The sequence below is a fragment of the Vicugna pacos genome, chromosome 34 (genome assembly GCF_048564905.1).
Source record: "Vicugna pacos chromosome 34, VicPac4, whole genome shotgun sequence".
Lineage (NCBI taxonomy): Eukaryota > Metazoa > Chordata > Mammalia > Artiodactyla > Camelidae > Vicugna > Vicugna pacos.
In genome coordinates, this window is record NC_133020.1 from 8846025 (window position 1) to 8866172 (window position 20148).

Consider the following 20148-nt stretch of genomic DNA (forward strand, 5'->3'; position numbering starts at 1 on the left):
GATAACATCGAGTGTTGATTAAGGGTTGCCTGGAACAAAATTTACGGCTTGCGACTTGGGGGGAGTTATTGCGGGAGTGAATGTATTTTAAACACATTATCTCCTTGGTAATTTATGATGGCTCCGGTCGAGAGCAAGAGTCAGGGGAACCGTGTGTAAACCCATGGGAAGCCAAAGCCCCACTTTCGGGGAGCTAGGGGAAGCGTCGCCCACCTGGAGCGCAGTGACGGGTCCGAGGAGTAACCAGGTTTCCCGGGGCGCTGGGGCAGTGTCTGGGCTTGAGTCTGCCTTGCTTCCTCGAGACATTCGCACGCGCGAACGCAGCCCGGCAGCCGGTTCCTGTGCCCGGAATGAGTCCTTCATTTCCCAGGTCCACTTGGGGGAAAATGGTGAACCCCCAAATTCGCTTCCTCGTGTGGTTTATAAGAGCCGGGGAGAGGGGGTCACAAGTGCAAGTGATCTAACATTGGAACACCCGACTGCGGTGAATCAATCAGATCGTAAGTTTCAGTGTCTAATGAATCGAGGGGACGCACGTTACTCGCATTTGTAAAATCGTGATCTCGCGCGCCCCAAATGTGCTGCTCCGGTGCGGAGAGCTGGGCCGAGCGGGGGTGGGGAGGGTCTCCAGTCCCAGGCGCTGCGCTCGGGGCTTCTGCCCAGTTTCCTGCCTCGCAGTCGCCGCGTCCGCCCCAGCCGAGAGCAGTTTCTGCAGTTGAGAAACTCGATAGGAGGCAGCAGCTGATCTCCCACCACCCTAAAAATAATCCGCTCGGCGCCCTGCGTGCTTCGGCCAGGGGAGGAACACTCTGCCTTCGGAGTAAGTGAGTCCGTGTCTTTTACATAAATATCATTTTAAAAATTTTAAGGGTAACCGTAAGCTGTCGGGTTTGACCCAGCGTTTCGGCGAGCACTCTCGCAGCGCTTCGCCTTCGCCGTCGCTATTTCTAGGATTAAGGGACGGGGCCCCAGCCGGGGAGCAGAGGGCGTGGGGATCAGGTTTCCAGCTTTACTTTCAAGACTCTGGCCGGCTCCTGCTTAAACCAACTGGATATAGTGCAGGGAGTTACTACCATTTCTTTCTCTCTCTGTGTATGTCTCTTAGACATTTCCCATCTTGTTCATGAAGTAGCTTTCTTTCTGTCTGCTTAATTTGTGTTATTCTTTGCTTTTTTAGGAGTTCTGCGTCCGGGTTTGAATTTTACACTTAAGACAGTGTAGGAAGCCGGTGTTTTGAAGGTAGTGGAAGTGCACCGGTAGGGGTTTGAAGCAGCGTCAAGCGATTGCCCAAGGTATTTATTTGTTGCTTTACTTGTCCAGTTTGGGATTAAAAAACAACAACAAAAAACCACTGGAGTTGTCTCTCTAAAGCAATCTTATCTGCTGAGTGGTTCCAACATTTCCTTTGGTGTGCAGTACAACTTCGCTGGGTGCATTCAGACCGGGCACTTAACCAGAAGTCTCTTCGTAAAGCTGGTGAATTCCTGCTTGGATCTGTCATTGATAGATCGATAGACAGACATCTTATACTTCGTGTTTTATGAACCATGGACTGAATAACTTCAAATAACTTATTACGTTTGTTTTCCTAAGTGATCTGACTCTGAACATACCCGAGATAATGATAAAGGCCCCAGTTAAGTTCTTTAAAATGTCCTGTTTCAGTCTCCCAACATAATTTGGTTAATTTCTGAATAACTAAAGTATGAGTTATTTTGGTGTGTGAGAATGAACGCTTTTACTTTGCCTTCAGCGTGTTTTTTCCAGGTGTTTCCAGCATGTTAAATTTTCTGGGATTTCTGTTCCATCAGATCTGACTTTCTGCTAGGTGAACAGAATAGAGTGCTAGTTTTCACTTATTTACTTTACATTCATCGACTGAATCCAAATTTTTTACGTCCGGAGTATGGGGAGCTTCCTATAATGCGTTTCAAGGAATAAGAATACCGAGGGTAGTGTTCTTGCCATGAAGACATAAGTTTGGTCATCAAGGAGTATTCTGTTTTATATTTTCTGCTCCACAGACCATCCCTATAATCAAAGTTTCACTTTTGGTGTTTGTCTTCAAAGTTCATTCACTCAAATTCTCCAACTCTATCAGCTGTCATAAACACTTGAACACTTTTCCGTGGGTTTATACTTGTGGGGAAAAAAATGTCCTGTCTTCCTATCTGGCCCCCTTCCTTCTCCCTCCTGCTTTTTCTGGGGCCTCTGTCAGTGTTAGCTGGACTAGACAGCTCCAGAAGGGGCGGGGCTGCAGGGTGTCACCTGACGGGGTTTCTTTGGCAAGAGCAACAATTTGTACCCTTCCCAAAGCATCCCTAACTTAACCTGGGTTCTGGGAAGGAAACCCTGAATGACAATTGGAGATTTAAGAATTAGTTAAAAATCTTGATTGAATAAAACGCCTCAGGTAAACACAAACATTCTCTACACATCTGCAGTAAATTCACTTCTTCCCTTTGTTGGTCCATGGCCGGTTGTAGTGAGGGCTGGCTGTTCTGTGCCTCATGCACAGGCAAGAAGGATGGAGGAAGCGGCAGAAGAAAAAGTGAAAGGAGAGATGTGGTGAGAGACAGTAACAGGTGGGGAGCCAGGGGGGAGTGTGAGGTTAGGTTTATGGTAGAAAGAAAACATCATTCTAAAGTTTTTACTTTAGCAAGCTGAAGTATGCTACTTTGTGTGATGATGCCATTGTATATATCTCTGTCTTTTAGATCATAACCTCTACATTATACCAAGAACTACTGGCATTAATCTAGTCTGATTTATATAGCCTAAGATCACAGGGACTGTTTCTGTCATGCATGCTGTTGAATTCCTAGTGCCTAGCACATGGTCAGTATCAATAAACATTTTTACAGTTAATTAATTAATGGCCTAAAATCCCAGATATCAAGTGCATGGCTGAAAACGTTCTCTGACTTTTTCAGGCTGTTGTACTTCTTTGGTATTCTCTTTCCACAGTTCCACACATTTATACAAAGATTACTGAATTGGTAGGTTTCAGGACTGATTAAATACCAGGCAGGCAGTGCTTATAGCTAATGAAGTATATATATGTTTTGCAAATTCAGATTATATTTTAGCATCTGACTCAATATTGATAGTGATTAAATATCAAGATTTATGAATGTAGCCAATTGGAATACTATAATTTTGGATAAAATTATAAAACTAGCTAAAGTAAAAATTATTTTTCAATTTGCTGTAGGAAAGTTTTTACATGTCTTTCAATTAAGAGTAAGCTTAAAGTGTCCTTTTATCATTTCTATTAAGTAAAAGAAGTAGTCTTAAAAATTCCATTGCAAACTATTTTTTTCAGTTTCTGTTTTTTCCATGTTTACCAGAAATAAATCTAACGTACAATTATGAAATCAGAACTTCCATTTTACTGCTATTTGAAAAATCTTGTTCTTTTTAAATTCTTTTATCTAGCTTAGAACCTTAACAGTTGGTTAAGAATTTGGCAAGTTTCTAACCTCGCCTTGAGGGCTTTTTTTTTTTTTTTACATTTTTAAACTTTTTTTCATTGACGCATAGTTGATTTACAAAGTTTTATGAGTTCTTTTTTAAATAAAACATTTTTTTTAAAAAGATAAGAAAAGGTCTTGACTAGAGAGCATATAAAAAAAAGTATTACCAGAAATAATATGAGAGGAATTCCATTTAAGAATTTACAGACTGTAAACACATAGGCTTTCTAACTAGTTGTTCTATTCATGTAATGCTTTATAAAGCTTTTGTTTAAAATTTTATTTCTCCAATAGTTCACCTACTGTTGCGAATCTTTTCTGTGTAACATGCTTTGTTTTTTTCTAGGAAAAAATATGATTCATGGCCACTGCTAAATGAATGCAAGGGAGGAGAGAAAAGGTACTTCTTTAATTATTCAAACCTTTGCCAACCTTTAATAATCTAACTGTGAATCCAGGGTGACATAAGTATGGAAAAGAAACAAAGTCCAGTGAGATTAAAATCTCAAACTGTTACTTATTTTAATCTGAATAGATAAGAGATTTATTTTTTTAAAAAATTGGCTGGAGGCTATGTGATGGAGTGGGACGAACATAGTTTAGAGTCAGACACACGGGGGTGTGGGTCCCGGCTACTCTCCTGGTTGGCTACTGTCTAAGCCCCAATACCATCCTCTGTAAAATGCAAAGAACTCCACTAACATTGCATGGTTGCTCTGAGGGCTTCCATAATACATGCAAAACTCCCAGAATTTTGAAGGTGATAAATAAATAGCAGGCATCATAAAAGACGCTTTCAGAATGCTGACAGTCTTGCTGGCATTTCACAGTAGTGTTTTGATGAAGTGACCCTTGCTCTTACACCATCCGTTTCAGCACAGCAGTGAGAATTCATTTGAATGGAAGTCAGAGCTTGTCTGATCACCCCCTTCCCAGTGGCTCCATTTCACTCAGAGTAGAAGCCAGAGTCCCCGCAATGGCTAAGAAAATCCTCCGTGATCTTGCTGTCTGTTTCCTCTCTAAGCTTGTCTGTTTCTCTGGTGGAATACAGCTTTCCAATGAGAAGACATCCTTTGTTCCAAAACTTGAGTGGAGTGCATTTCACATAAGAATATTCTCTGACCATGGGACCTGAGCCACTTGAATAATATTTTATTTGTCTTAAACACTTGATTTGAATGTTGTTCAGAGAAAGGCTATATGCTGGTTCCAATCACATTGGTCTCTTTGTACTACTATGCCCTGCAATTAATAAAATGTTGCAGAAAGTTGTGTCCAGCTGAAGTCATTCGTGAAAGCATTTTCAATGAGTGACCATGGGAAAGGATTTAATATTACCCTCTTTTGAGTTTTCAGTCAGTAATTTCATTTCCTCCCTTCTTTTTCTTGGTAGTCAACCATTTTTGCTGTTTGAAATCATATCATTCAGACAAATACTCCTTTCAGGTACCACTCTTGGTAGATACTATTGTTTATTTTCCAAATTAAAACGGAATATTTTTCTCTGAAAAAAATCTTTACAAAGTGGACCGTATGGAATGTATAAGGCCTTTATAAGTAACTCTCAACTGACTTTGGTATAGAGTTTCCTTTACTCAACTGCAAAAATAAAGAAAATTAATTGTACAATATAACACCTCTTTAAGGCTATAATTGTATGAAGGAGAATTCAATAGTAAATTGAGGCTTTTCGTTCTTTCTCTCCCTTTTAGGGTTAAACCATATAAGAAGAAATGAGCCTTTCATTCTGTGGTAACAACATTTCTTCATATAATATCTATGATGGTGTGTTGCAAAACCCCTGCTTCGTGGACGCTCTCAACCTGGTCCCTCATGTCTTCCTGTTGTTTATCACTTTTCCAATATTGTTTATTGGTGAGTAACCTCCTGTCCTATGTTTCATCACCTGGTGTTGACAGGAAAGTTCTTATTAATGGCTGAGATTTGGTATAACATTGATGTAATTTTCCAGCATGAGAACTAATATGTAAGTCTGTGGGCAAAGAACAAACAAGTATTTTGTGTTTTCCAATTACTGATGTTTTTGGCATTTAATATTCTGTAGATAAAAATAGCAGTCACATGCCTTCTAGAAAGGACTTCAAGAAGCCGCAGTTGTTGAAAAAAAGAGAAAGAGTTTTATAAGATAGGTCAGAGCATCCACTGAGTACTTGCTTTGTGCTAGGTGAGGAGAACGGAAAGTGGGTAAAACACAGTGCTTGCCTGGAATAGTCACAGGAATTTCCCAGTGAAACACGTAAGTCAGAGTCAAAAGAAATGCTGATACTGCCTTGTAAGCCCATTTACAGATCCAGGAAGAAACTGTCCTGGGCATTAGCCCACCAACAACTAGCTCTTCTCAGGGCCAGTGGGGAAGACACGTGGAGTGATGTGGTTGGGGACTGGAAAGATATAGAGCATGCAAGTTAAAGTAGGAGTGATGGGGCGTGTTTCAGGTAGGAAGAGTAGGTGGGCAAGCTATTTAGAAAGAAGTTAGACAGTTTTCCCTATTGTTTTACAGTTTACGTAGACACAAAATCCAGTTATTTAGAGCAGTTATGCATAATTTGTATAACTTCCTCAAAACAACCAAAATAGACCTTCTAGCATTTTTTAAAATTATAAGATTTTTTTCATATAGAAGAATGACCAGGAGTAATGTAATAAACACCTGTTGAATCTGTCACACTCATTGTAAGGACACTAACAGTCCGAGTACAACTTCCTGATCCCGTTCCTCTTCCCACATCCTACGTTCCTGTCCTTTCAAAAGAGGTCACCACTATTTTGAATTTGATGTTTAATAGTCCCATGCATAATTTTGCTCATAAAAGTATATCAAAAGGCTATCTGACTGATTTTCTTAAGAAAACGATCATAATTTAAGGATCTGTTTTAAAGGAAAGTTCAAAAATAATCTGTAAGCTTTTATTTCTTCATTTAACAAATCTTAATTGAGAGATTACTAAGTACCGGGCATTCCAACAGTGAGCAAAGAATTTCTGTTATATGACAGATACTATGCAGAAGCCACCATAACTCTTGGCACCTAGTTATTTAGGTCAAGCAAGTATATAGACATTAAATATATTGGGATCAGAGTGGCCATTTATAGAAACGCTAGTTTTGTATAGGTGGTGGCATTTGTAGGACATTAAGAATGACCCTTTGGCCAAAGGTAGAACATCCTTTTTTTAATTGAAATTCTACAGTTAAATAATTCATTTTTGACATCCAGTTAACTCACTGACAGCAATTGTTGGGCTGCTTGTGTCTCTGGCATCAACACAGAGGCTGGTGAAAGGCTATTTGAATCAAGTGGAATTGGAATGAACACTGTCAAAGGAAAATGATGGAGAAAAAATGCAGAGTGTTCATCCATAACATTGGCTACTTGAGTTAGTGAGAGACCATACTGAGTCTTGAAGAAGTATCTCAGATATAAGGAAAATTACAGTGTTGTAGGAAAAATAAAAGAGCTTATGTGCAAGAGTTTATAGTATAAATTCTAATAGAATACATTAAATGTAACTAATCTTCTAATAAGAAGTATATTTGGGAAAAACTAAGCCATGAACCAATATTCTTTTCAAAGAATGCTTCAAGGTTCTCTTTTGTCTATACAAAAATTCCTTCCTTCAGTATTTTAAGTGGACACCCCAATCATTCTTGAAGGATGTGGGGCTTTCCCCCAAGTCAAAAATTCAGAACAAAAGGTGACAAAAGAGACAAGAGTGGGGTCCTTTCTTAGCACACCATCTGTGAATTGGCATTACTCTATGGTTTTGAGGGGAAACCATCAACATTTACTAAAATGTAATCTGGTAACTAATTTTATCTCCAGTGATGAGCTAAGGGTGAACCTGTGATGTTCTTGAGCCTACTTAAAATTTCATCAATGAACGAAACTGCAGCCTTCTTTGAGAAAATATCACTAGCACTGGCCCAGTCATAGGTTATCATTTTTTTCGCATGATGTGCATGTGATTAAGGGTTGACTCAGCCAATGGGTCCTATATTTCATCACCAAATATGACTTTTTTTGTTAATCCTCCCACAGATCCCATGTTTTGAAAGATTTTAGAATCCAGATTGCTTTTATTAATATCATCATTAATCTGTTTTTCTTTTGAGTGAATCAGAGACCTGTCAGTGAGAGCTGTGACTAGCATAAAATAATCACGTTGTCATCCAGAGGTTGTGTTATTCCTGAGTGAAGCAACAAATTTCAATGTGTTACCTAGGAAGTCCTGTAAAAATGAATTGAAATTGTTCCTTTTTCAACATAATGAAAATAGACCAGGATTTCCATTGCTACCCTAGAAAGGAGTAAGGTTTCAGGGAACTCACCCCAAAATCTATCACAATGGAAATCATTTCCATGATTATAATCGATCCTCGTTGATCTCTTGACCTTTTTCTTCTTTTCAGGGTGGGGGAGTCAGAGCTCAAAAGTCCAGATTCATCACAACACATGGCTTCATTTTCCTGGACACAACCTGAGATGGATTCTTACGTTTGCCCTCCTGTTTGTGCATGTTTGTGAAATAGCAGAAGGCATTGTTTCAGATTCGTAAGTGACTCCACTTAGTTAATGGGAGTATGCTATCCTAGTGGGAGGCGTTGATACGGATGGTAGTTAAGAGTGTACCAAGCCAGGCTTAACTTTTTGGTCAGAATGTACTAGGAACCACAGCCGTCCTCCTTTTTACATGACAGTCGTGCACGTTGTCCATGTTTTTGTGTTGTGTCTTTTCTCTGATAACACGAGTTCAGATCTCTGTGGCTTGTACTCATTGATGTATTTTCTGCTTCTTTGCTCCTTCGTCTCTGTAGCCTTGGCCAAAAGTTCTCTCCTTTTAAATGCTTTGATATTTACCTTCTTTTTCAAAATAAATATAAATAGCAAGAAAGATCATATATATATGATCTTTATATATAAATGTATAACTGGTGCTTAAATGTTCCAATTTATTTTGTAAAACAGCAAAGATACAACAGCCTGCCTTGAGACAGGCATTCAATAAATCGAAGAGCCACTGAGGATATGGCTGCAGATTGAGGCAAAGCACATAATTGTTTCAAAATCAGGAGTTGTCATAAAACCCCTATTTATGAAGGAATTCTGACATTCTAATAAAAGAAGTTTGTACTAGGCAGTTAGATATAATGAATTTTATTTATAAACTTGAACATCAGATGAGGGAGGTATTTTTATCACATAGGAACAAAAAATGAACTCAAGTAATAGGAAAATTTTCTTTATGAAATGACACCAAATATTACACCTTTCACTGAAGGACTGCTATGAAACTAATTTAGAGTCTGAAACAGAAAGCTTCAAAAGTGATTTTCCTCTTATCTAACAAGAACCTCCCCTGACATCTGTTTATGTTTTTCTGTTGCAATTAACAAGGAATGAAACTTCAAGGCTGTTGTCATGGAGCCAACAATTTTGTAATGTTTTATGACAGTACTTTGCATCAATGTGCACATCTGAGTTTCTGATTCAGAGGAAAATCAGAGACCCTAAGATGTGTCACGTTTCTAAGCATTTAGAAGCTTATTGGCTATTATCTTATAGAGAATTGTTTACAACGCTTTGGCATATTTGTCTTATATTGTATCAGCATAGCCAATGTTAGCGTTCATTTTTTCATTCCCTTGGCATATAGGCTGACTCTTCATGTTATTATGTGCTCGTGTAAAGTGGAAGATAGTGGAAGTCACGTGTGTCCTAAAAGCTTGACAACACGTAGACGAGGGTGACTCCTCCTTTCAGCCTTGGGGCTGATGTGTAGATTCAGTCAAAGACTTGGAACAGAGGCTGAAATAATGACAACATATGCTCATGGCGGAAACTTGTTTTATCGTGGCGGTGGTACAAGAGATCCACACTAAAAACAAGCAGAAATATATCCTTGATCTTGCGCTGCCGAAACCCATTCTTCAGCTGTAGACTCTTCTTCCCCGTTTTATCCAGGACTCTCCAAAAAAAAAAAAAAAAGACATCTTCCGGTTCCTTCTGAACCCAGAGATTCAGTTTGCTTTCCCTCTTGCTTTGTCTTATTCTAGAAACTGCTTCAACAAGAATCCCAAAAGACATGAACAACACTTTAAAGGACATCTTTTACTCTTTAACACACTTATTATATTTGACTCTGCTGATCATTCCTTCCTTCTTTTTTCTAACAAAACTTCATGAACTGTTTTTTAGTTAAACTATCACAAATGCTTATTATAATTAATAAAACAATGCAAAGATATTCCTCGTTGAATATTTGAGTTTCCTTCTGAGTAATACAAATGTTAAAGCTATTGATTTTTCTTTTGAAACATTCTGTTTTCCACAAGTTTTCCTAAGAAGTGTTCTCTCTTTTATCTCTCCCTAAATAATTTGTGATTCTGCTCTTTGGTCTAATTTGACTGGCTTATAATTAGAGCAGGTAATTTGTTAAATGAATACCTTTGGGGACTTATTAACATTTTCGTTAGTGTCAATTAAGTGATTATTTTATAAGTAATAAGTATTAAATAAAAAATGTATTCTTAAGTATTAAGAATTCTTTATTCTTATTACTTATAAGAGACAGAACCTTATTGAGTTTACTGATTTGGATTGCTAAAGCCCTGTGTGTTGATTATTTTTGTACTAGTTAATTCATCAAATACTAAAAATGTGCATTAAAATCTTCACTATTATATTGTGTTTTCATTTAGGTTTTTATTTCTATCATTTTCTCTTTTTTGAAACTGTTCTTTTGTTTTCCATGATACATGGTTTTTGGCTTTCTCTTTAACTTTCTGACTAAAGATTTTCTGCTATAATGAGATATACGTCCTTCTACTAAAACACTGAAGTCTGCAAATCATGCTCTAAAAATAATAGTCGTTAAAGGAAAGAATAAGGTCGGGGGCCCCACTGAAAACCTGTACTACTTTGTAAGCAGAGCAGTAACAATATAATAGGAATCTTAATAAAAATGCTAGCATGGTTAAAAAACACGTTAAATCACTACTAAAGAAATGCCATAAATATAAACCTTGCTGTAGCTGCTACTGTCTGTGTTAATCCTATATTTTTGCCTCTTTGTTACTGATGTTTGTTATTCTTTTTCTAACTTCTTGAATTGTGTACTTAATTTATTTATCATAATAATTTCTTACTGAATATGTTTAAGGTTATAAACTTTCTTCTAAGTGTGGTTTTGACCACATTTTATAGGACTTGATAGGTAGTATGTTCATTTTTAAATTTTCTGTTAAGTGGGTTTTTGATTCTTTCTTTGCTTCGGTAATTAAAGAAGCTTAGAGGCATTTCTTAATTTCGGTATTGATGAAATATTTATTTCCAGCATTTTCTCTTTGACCGTTTGAACTATTTCTGGGAGGCAGTGGGTGATTTTGAAGCCAGCTCTTATGCTGTGATAATGCCATCAGTTTCATTACTCTGTCTGTATTCATGATTCCAAATATATCCTTCCTCATGCCTTAAGACTGTATGCACTTGCCTATTAGGCAACTTCTTTTGCATGCTTGTTACATACCTTCACAGCCCACACATTCCTGCTAAAACGCATCAGCTTCCTCTCTCCAACCTGCTCTTCCTCTTAAAATCTTCTGTTAACACCATCTACCCAAGCTCCCTGGGGATTAGTCTCTGTCTCCATCCACAGCATACTCATACCTTAACTGTTAAAATCCTGTCCACTTTGAGTCTTTTCCAAATGTATTATTCCCTCCCTGCCAAAGCTTAATTCAGGCTTTCATCGTCTCTCACCTGGCCTCTCCCATAGTTTCCTAACTACTTTCCTTCGTCTGTGCCTCTCCCCTCCTCTCCAACCCACCCCACTACCTGTCAACTTCGCCATCCACGTTACTACCAGATTGATGTGTCTAAAGGCCTCACTTGACCACACCACTTAGCTGTTCAAGTATTTCCGTGTTCCGCAGGATTAGATTTCAGCTCCTTGCGTGGCATATAAAGCCTTCCATGATGCGTCCTATCTCAGACTTTCTATTTGAGGAACGTTAAACTCCTTGGAAAACTTTGAACATTGTATACTGTTTCGTGCATCTGTGTATTTTGCACATTCTGTTTCCTCTTTTTAAAGTGTTCTTCCGCCACTTTCCTGATTAGTGGATTCCTTTTCCCAAATGTTCCTCTTTCTCTCTCGTTACTTTTGAACTAGTTACTTTCTTCTCTATACCGCTTGTGTATTCATCATGTAAGTAATCTGAGAAGATTTAAAGGTTGAACTGTGTGGCACAATTAATGCAAATGGGCTTGAGGGCTGTCGGTCCTGCCCATCTGTCGTGGCATAACTCCGATCCATTGGGAGCTCTCTACTGCCCCCAGAATGACATTTCGTCTCCTTGCAGTCATACTGAATTGCTTGCAATACTCTTGAACATGTCTGACCCTCTGTCTGGAATAGTCCTCCTCTCTTCTTCCTCTGAGTAGAAGTTCCTCATTCTTAAGGTCTCAGTTTAGAAGTCAGTTCCTTCATAAGGCTTGCTCTGTCTCAGGACGCTAGCCCTGCACGCCCTCCCGGCCCCTTCACCTGCGTTTGAATTTCCTATTGCTTTCCTTGAAAGATTCTAGGCTTTGGGACCACAGATGCTATATCCTGTCTTGTTCACTGTTGCATCCCGCAATCTGACAGTGTCTGGACCAGCAAACCCATATGTGTTGAATCAATGAATGAAAATGGAAAAATCACTGAAAGCCGTCAAGTTTGGGAAAGCTACCAGAGAACAGGTGTTCTTTCCACCGACATTAGAATTCACATTCCGTTGCTGGTTTTAACTTGACGTAAATTATTTCACTTGGTGAAATTATTTTAAGTAAATTCAAGTAAATTATTTTACTTGGTGTTAAATTATTTCAGCAGCTCTGCTCTTCAATACAGGAAAAGTGATAGTTTTGTTGCAAGCATTTTGCAAGGTCTCTTTTAGCTGTATTTCTCCAACCCTTCATGTTAGGGTAAATCCTTTCAGCAAAATTACGTCTCCCAAGGCAGTCTTCCTTTTATGTTCTCTTAGCAGTCTGTATATAGAGTATCTCGCTCTGTATTTCAAATATTGCTAGGAGAGGGTTTTAATGAAACAAATTGGAAAGAAAATGAGAAAATCTGGAGCCATCCGCGGCAGACACTGATGCTGTATCACTCTCCGTAGGCGGCGGGACTCCCGGCACCTCCACCTCTTCATGCCGGCTGTGATGGGATTTGTTGCCACCACCACATCCATAGTGTATTATCATAATATTGAAACATCAAATTTTCCCAAATTACTTTTAGGTGAGTATGATCAAGTGTTTTTTTTTTTCCTCCCCAAAGAGCTGTTTGTTTTTCTTTTTCCTCATTAAATGCTCTCAGCGTGGGTTGGGATTGGAAGGCATGGGAAAACCACAATAAGTAATTGCTCTGTTGTCTCCCAGTTAATGTGGAGAGGCAGATAAACTGAGTTGCTCTTGGCTATGAAAACTCCATTCCCCCAGGACCTCTGCTCTCCAAGAAATGCCCCTTGTGATGTGTTGGTGTGTGGTGGGTAGAAAGTGAAGGGCATATGCTGGCCTTCTGGCTTGCAGAAGCTGGACTCCCAAGAATCAGAGCTCTTGCCAGGAGCTACTGCACGATACTGGCCCATGAGCAAGTCATCTCAGCGAGTCCTGAGTGCTTCTGCCTCTGACTTGGAATCCTGAGGCATTTCCCGAAGGTCCAAGTCTTTCATGGATGCTCTTCCTAGAATTCCTGTTGAGGCACTGGGGTCCTCTCTACAGCAGCGTGTGCTTCAGTGCCTGCTGGAAACTAGGCTGTCCCGAGAAGCAGCTGCCCCCAAAGCCGAGCCCCTCACATCTGCATCACGCCTGACATCATGTTTCAAAGCCTCTCTTGCCTCCTGGCCTGAGGAAATTAGAAGCTGTCTAAAGAATTCCTAATTTTATTTTCACCTTATGCTGAAATGATAGAACTCATCCCAAATAGTCATACGTGGTACTCTGGCTCTTGCGTGCCTTGGTGTGTACTTTCACGTGGAGAGCTGAGACGAAGGTAGAGAACGTGGATGGTGTGTGGGTGGCAGGGATCTGTGTGTCCTCTAACATGGTAGGCGGAGTTGTGTGTGTTTGCGTAAACAAATGTTTATGGCTTTCTAAGGTTCATGGATTTCACTTGATTGTTATATGATGTAAATGACATTGGCTACTGATACAGCAATTAGGAACTGGAATAATTAAGTCATATAAATGTTATTTTATTTGCTTATCCAGGGGACATTAACATTTGAAATGAATAGTGGAAAATGCTAATTATTTAATTCTGTGTTGCATCACATTATACAATTGGGCAAAGGTAATCTTATAAAAACAAGTTGTCAGGGTTAAATATTAATTTAAAAGTCTTGTCCGAGTCAGAATTATCTTAATAGAAAACTGATACAAAATGGAAGGCAGATATTATCAAGGAAATTTTGTTATGTGAATGCCAAAAAAGGCAACAGCAAGTTTAGTACTAAGTTTTGTAATTATGGAGATAACGTCTGTGCTTATTATTTAAATGTTTTGAAATGTCTTAGAGAATCTGAAATATAATATGGCCTTAAAGTCCTAATTTGAAATATTTGATAGATACCAGCTGTGATTTAATAAAGTTAAGAATTTGTATAATTTTTCATATAAAAATAAATAAAAGTAAAATTGACACCACCCCCCAAAAAAGTAAGTTGCAGGTTTTATTGTATATCACTTCCTAATTACTTCAGCATGCATATAATTAACTCAAGTTCAATGTTTGTGTGCAGTTCTTTTGTGAGATAAAATTTACGTAGCAAAGTACAGACATCTTGATTTGCTGGATGCAGACACCTGTATAAACTTATTATGATATAGAACATTGGCATCGTCCATGAAAGTTTCCTGGTGCCCTCACCACTCGCCTCATTTTCATCTCTGTAGAGGCAACATCTAATCTGAACTTTTTCCCACCGTAGATTAGATTTGCTCATTCTGGAACTTCGCGTAAGTTGAACCATACAGTGTAGACTCTTTTCTGTAAGACTTCTTTCTCTCAGCATGGTTTTTGGAGGCTTATCTATAATGCAGTGTAGATTAGCACTTCGTTCGTGTGATTGTTGGGGTAGTATTCCAGTGTATAAATATACTACAGTCTTTCCATTCTCTTGTCGATAGACACCTGGACTGTCTCCAGGTTTTGGCTATTATGAAAAAAAGTTGCTATAAACATTGATGTGCAATTTTTTTTTATGGATATATGCTTTTATTTCTCTTGGGCAAATACCTCAGAGTGGAACTGCTGGGTCATAGGGTAGGTCTGTAAATGTTTACGTTTGTAAGAAGCCACCAGATCTTTTCTCAAAGTGGTTATTTTACATACTAACAACGTGTGGAAATTCTGGCTGTTCCATTAGATGACGTAAATTTTCTAATTTAGCCATGCTGATGGATGTGTACTGATAACACATTGTGGTTTCAATTTGCATTTCCCTGATGACCAGTGATGTGGAGTACTTTTTGATGAGTTTATTGGCCATTTGTTATCTTTATGAAGTGGCTATTTATTATCTCTTGCCTACTTCTTATTGGACTGCACTTTTATTATTGGGTTGTAGGAGTATTTTGTGTATACTAGATATTAGAATGTCATCACACACATGTTTTGAGAATACTTCCCTCCCAGTGTGTGCTTGCATACTCATTTAGTTCACAGAGCCTTTTGATGAGCAGAAAATTTTAATTTTGACATAGTATACTTTATTATTTTTCAAACATAGTTATTGCTTTCTGTGTCTTCAGAAATCCCTGCCTTCCCTCAAAATTTGATTCCCTCATATTCTCCTGTTTTCTTTTAGAGGCTTTATAGTTTCAGTTTTTATCTTTAGGACTGCAGTCCATTTAAAATTAATGGTGTGTATGGTAAATAAATCTGGCGTCAAGTTTCTTTTTTTTCCCAAATGGATATCTATATGTTTGAGCACCATTTGTGGAACAAACGTTCCATTTCTCATTGGATTGCTTTGGGACCTTTGTTTAAAAAAAAAAAACTAAAGCAAATCACTGTTTAAGTATGATCTATTTCTCAGCTCTGTATTTTTTATTCCTTTGCTCTATTCATGGATTTTTATGCTATCATGATTCTGTCTTGATTACTGCAGCTTGGAGGTTTTGAAGTCATGTATTATAATCATACAGCTTCTTTTCTTTGTTTTTCTCCCAAGACTGCTTTGGATATTCTAATTCTTTTGCATTGCTAAAAGCAGGTTAGAATCAGATTTTTCAGTTCATACCCCCCCCCCCCAAAAAAAGAAAATTCTTGGTGGGGTTATGATAAGGATTACACTGAATATACAGAACAATATGGAGGAGAATTAACATCTTAAACATGCTGAGTCTCACAATCCAGTCTTTATTTTCTTAGGTCTTCTTTCAGTTCCTTTTGCAATATTTTATAGTTTTAATGTAGAGATCTTTTATGTCTTGTTAAAATTATTACCAGTTTTTTTTTGTTTGACCACTGCGATTATAAATGGAATTATATTTAAAATTTTATTTTCCAATTGTTTCTGCCACTAAATAACATACAATTGGTTTTGTATATTGACCTTACATCTTGCTACCTTGGAAATTCACTTACTGCTTTTAATTATTGCTTTGTAAGTTTATTGGAAGTTTCTATGTAAACAAACATACCATCTGAAAATAGAGACAGTTATACTTGTTTCTTTTCAAACTTTATGCTTTCTTTTTCTTTTTTATGCTATATTGCACTAGGTAGAGCCTCCAGTAAAATGCAGAATAGAAATGGTGACAGTGAAATCTTTGTCTGGTTCCTGATTTTAGAGGGAAAACAGTCTTTCATACTTAATGATAGTTATATAAGCTTGTTATGTAAGACCTTTATCAGGTGAGTAAGTTTTCTTCTATGCAAAGCTTTATTTTATCAGAGTTTTTTTTTTATCATGAATAGATGTTGAATTTCATTGAAAGATTTCTTTTTGCATCAGTTGAAATGATATTTCGGTTAGTGTGTTCGTGTTGATATACACTGATTGATTTTTCAAATGATAAAGTAACCATGCATCCTGGGCTAAGCCACACATGGTCATGATTTGTTACTCATGCTATGTATTGCTGGAGTTTATTTGTTTGGGTTTTTTATCCCTCTGTAGTGAGGGATATTGTTCTGGTTTTATTCTTCCAATGTCTTTGCCAGGCTTTTAATAAGCTGGGATACACAAATATACCCCAGCATATAAAATGTTATCTATTTCTGTTTTCTGAAGGACATTGGGTGAGACTAATTTCATTTCTTCCTTAAATGTTCAATAGAATTCACCAATGAATTCATCTGGGCCTGAAGTTTTAACTAAAGAGAGATTTTAAATTATAAATTTATTTATTAGATGAAGACTCTTGAGAGTGTCTATTTCTTCTCATGTCAATTTTGGTAGTTACAAGGTTTGAGAAAATTTTTACTTCATCTAAGTTTTTTGATTTATTGTCATAAAATTGTTCAAGGTATTTCTTGATTATGCTTTTTAAGGACATGGGATATGTGGGGATAACTTTTACTTTATTCCTAGTGTTGCTAATTTGTCTTCTTTTCTTGATCAGTCTAGCTGAGGACTTCCTAATTTTCTTGATCTTTTCAAAAAATAACCTTGTTGAATTTGTTGGGTTTGTTCCTTTTCTCAATTATTCATTTTCTATCTTATTGCTTTCTACTTTTATCGCTCTTTATTTCTTTATTTTGTTCATTGTTCTTTCCCTAGCTTTTAAGGTAGAAATTTAGGTCATTGACTTTGGACCTGTCTCTTTTTTTTAACCTAAGTTATCTCCAAAGCCATATATTTTCCTCTAAGTACTGTTTTAGTTGCAATCTGTAAAATTTTAATCTGTAGCGTTTTCATTATAACTTAGCTAAAATATTTTCTACTTTCCCTAGCAGTTTCTTTTTTAACGTGTGGTTATTTAGAAACGTATTGTTTAATTTCCAAATATTTGGAGACTCCTAGATAGCTTACTATGTGAAAAGACCCAGAGGTTACCTCCATTATCTTTGCTTGATGTTCACACTCTGTATAATCCTCTCCCCTTGAACAGGAGTGGATTTGTGACTTGCTTCTAGCTAATTTGATTTTTAACTTCTTTGTGATCAGAGAACAGTCTCTATAGGTTATCTGTTACTCTAAATTTATTGCTTCTTGTTTTCTGAGTGAGTATATAGCGTGTACTCGTACCATATACATTTAACAAGAATGTATATTTTGGAGATTTGGGGATGCACTTTTATAATGTTAAATGTCAAATAGTCTTATACATATCAAATAGTTCAAGATGGTTGATAATGTTGAGACCTAAATCTTTATTAGTCATATATGTATTTTTTACTGTGTCTTCATGAAAAATTGACACATTTATTATTATTAAAAGTTTAAAAATTGTCTGATAATATTCTGTTTTGAAGTCTGATTAGTATCTGACACTAATATACCCCCTCCAAGTTTCTGATGCTTACTGTTTCATTGTATAGCCTTTTCCATCCACTTATTTTCAATCTACTGTTTTTAATATTTAAGATGAGTCTCTTTGGATAGCATACAATTTGAAATTTTATCCTTTTTTTTTTCTAAATCCATTTTGACACTCTCTGTATTTGAACCTAAAAAAAATAGATATAGTATAAGCTTCTACGCCAAGGTTCAGTTCTTTTCCACTAGGAAAGTTGTGATCACCCTTAAACTTTCTTGTTTTGATAAATGCTGTCCAAACTGGATTGTCTTATATATGTTTTAGATTGCTTCTTCCTCATCCCATATTCATTGGTACTTAGATTTATTCAAAGTATACTGAATCCTTGACAACAGATTTCTAGGAAAGTCTCTGCTTCTGTTTCATAGTTTCTGCAAAATGCTGGCTGTGGTTATGAGATGATATTGATCCCTACTTCTCTGACCTAAATACTTGTGGTCTGGACTTGCTCTGCGGGAGCATCGTTCTCTGTATTCTGTGGATGCCTGTGGTGTCTCAAACCTTTTGGGTGAGAAGAGTCACTACTTAAATGCTAAGCAGCAGAAAACCTATTACATGGCTGCATAGATTCCATAATAATTCTAAGGTAACGCTCCTGGAAGTTGCAACACACCTATTGACTAGGTTACACCCATCCCAACTTGTGAATTCTTCATATAATCAGGGCTTCTTAAAAAAAACAAGACAAAAGATAATCAGTTTTAGAGTCTATAGAATTATACAGAAGTTCTAAAGAATATAGTTGATCCTTATTTATGTCTCCTTGTATCTGCACAGGTATCACACATAATCAGAATGGAAGACTAAGATTTTAAAACTCATTGCTGTACCTTCAATTCAAAAACCCCAAAGTGTACTAAAGCACATATGGTGTTTTCTTAACAAATAAAATTACCTGGAAATAGAATATTTTAAATTGTGTTTGTTATTAAAAAGCATTGCATTTATATTGAAATTTCATGACTTTTTTAAAAAAATCAGTGAAAGATTTTATCTTTTCTTTTCACTTTTTATTTTTCCAGCCTTATTCCTGTATTGGGTCATGGCCTTTATTACGAAAACCATTAAGTTGGTCAAGTACTGGCAGTCCGGTTGGGGAGTATCAGACCTGCGTTTCTGCATAACAGGCATAATGGTCATTTTGAATGGACTCCTGATGGCTGTGGAGATCAATGTCATTCGGGTCAGAGTAGGTTTCAGTGATTTTTGTTCAATTACCAGAATTCAAGACCCAAGTATTAAAGATCATAGTCAGCTAGAAATCACTAGTATTTAAGAGGATAAACAAATGTGTATCATCTATGTGTATACATAGAAAGTTGAACTACTAAGTTTCAGACCATTAATGTTCCAGAAATCTCAATATGACTGTGGAATCTATTTATTTATTCACAAATATTGATTGAGTGCATGTGATGTGCCTAACATGATGCTTAGCCCGTATTATATATGAAATTATTTTCATCAGGAAGTTCCATCATCCGTGATTGGTCCAAAGCAAACCTGGTTTAGTCAAATTAGTGTAGTCTCAGACATTGTGAATAGAAGATGACCTCATCCAGTTTGCCCATTTCATTGATGGAGAAAGTTCTGTAAGAGATGACTCTAGTCTTATCCCCAAAGTAGCATGGTCAAGTCTTACACCTGGTCTGTGATTACAGATCCATTGTACCTCCTGCCACATAATGTGGCCGGTTATATTGTGTGGCTTACTAGTGACCCATTCTTCGGTGTTCGTTTCCTGTCAGAGCGCTTTAAATTTGCTCCCAATGGCAAGATACGTGCTGCAGTGGATGATGGAAAACAGTCAGTGAACATCAGCCAGACCACAGATTAACAGAGTGACTCAACAATGAAGTTGATAACACATTTAAACAATCCGAATACTGTTAAGATCTTCATTTAGTTGAATCTATCATTAATTATCATAAAAGGATATCATGAAAGATCGATTCTTGGTGACAGCTGTCTTTTAAAGGGATAATGGATTTTTTAGCATTGGCCCAAATGGATTCAATGTGAAATTCTGGAATTTAATGAGAATCTAGTCACAACAAAAGGGAACTATTTCAAAGAATGTTTCAGGAAGGGATGGAAAGAAGTATGAAAATAGAAATTTTG

At 37.2% G+C, this 20148-nt stretch overlaps 1 protein-coding gene across 1 annotated transcript in view; it reads left to right on the forward strand.

The window, feature by feature from the left end:
• The first annotated feature begins 605 nt into the window (after nucleotides 1-605).
• Nucleotides 606-20148, forward strand: part of ABCC9 (ATP binding cassette subfamily C member 9) — a 107726-nt gene continuing 88183 nt past the window's right edge. Inside the window, exons 1-7 of the mRNA XM_072954303.1 lie at nucleotides 606-824; nucleotides 1178-1292; nucleotides 3823-3876; nucleotides 5189-5351; nucleotides 7908-8049; nucleotides 12657-12778; nucleotides 19050-19216. Of these exons, the coding sequence (XP_072810404.1) occupies nucleotides 5210-5351; nucleotides 7908-8049; nucleotides 12657-12778; nucleotides 19050-19216 (573 nt within the window). The 5' untranslated portion in view covers nucleotides 606-824; nucleotides 1178-1292; nucleotides 3823-3876; nucleotides 5189-5209. The remainder of the gene's footprint in view (nucleotides 825-1177; nucleotides 1293-3822; nucleotides 3877-5188; nucleotides 5352-7907; nucleotides 8050-12656; nucleotides 12779-19049; nucleotides 19217-20148) is intronic.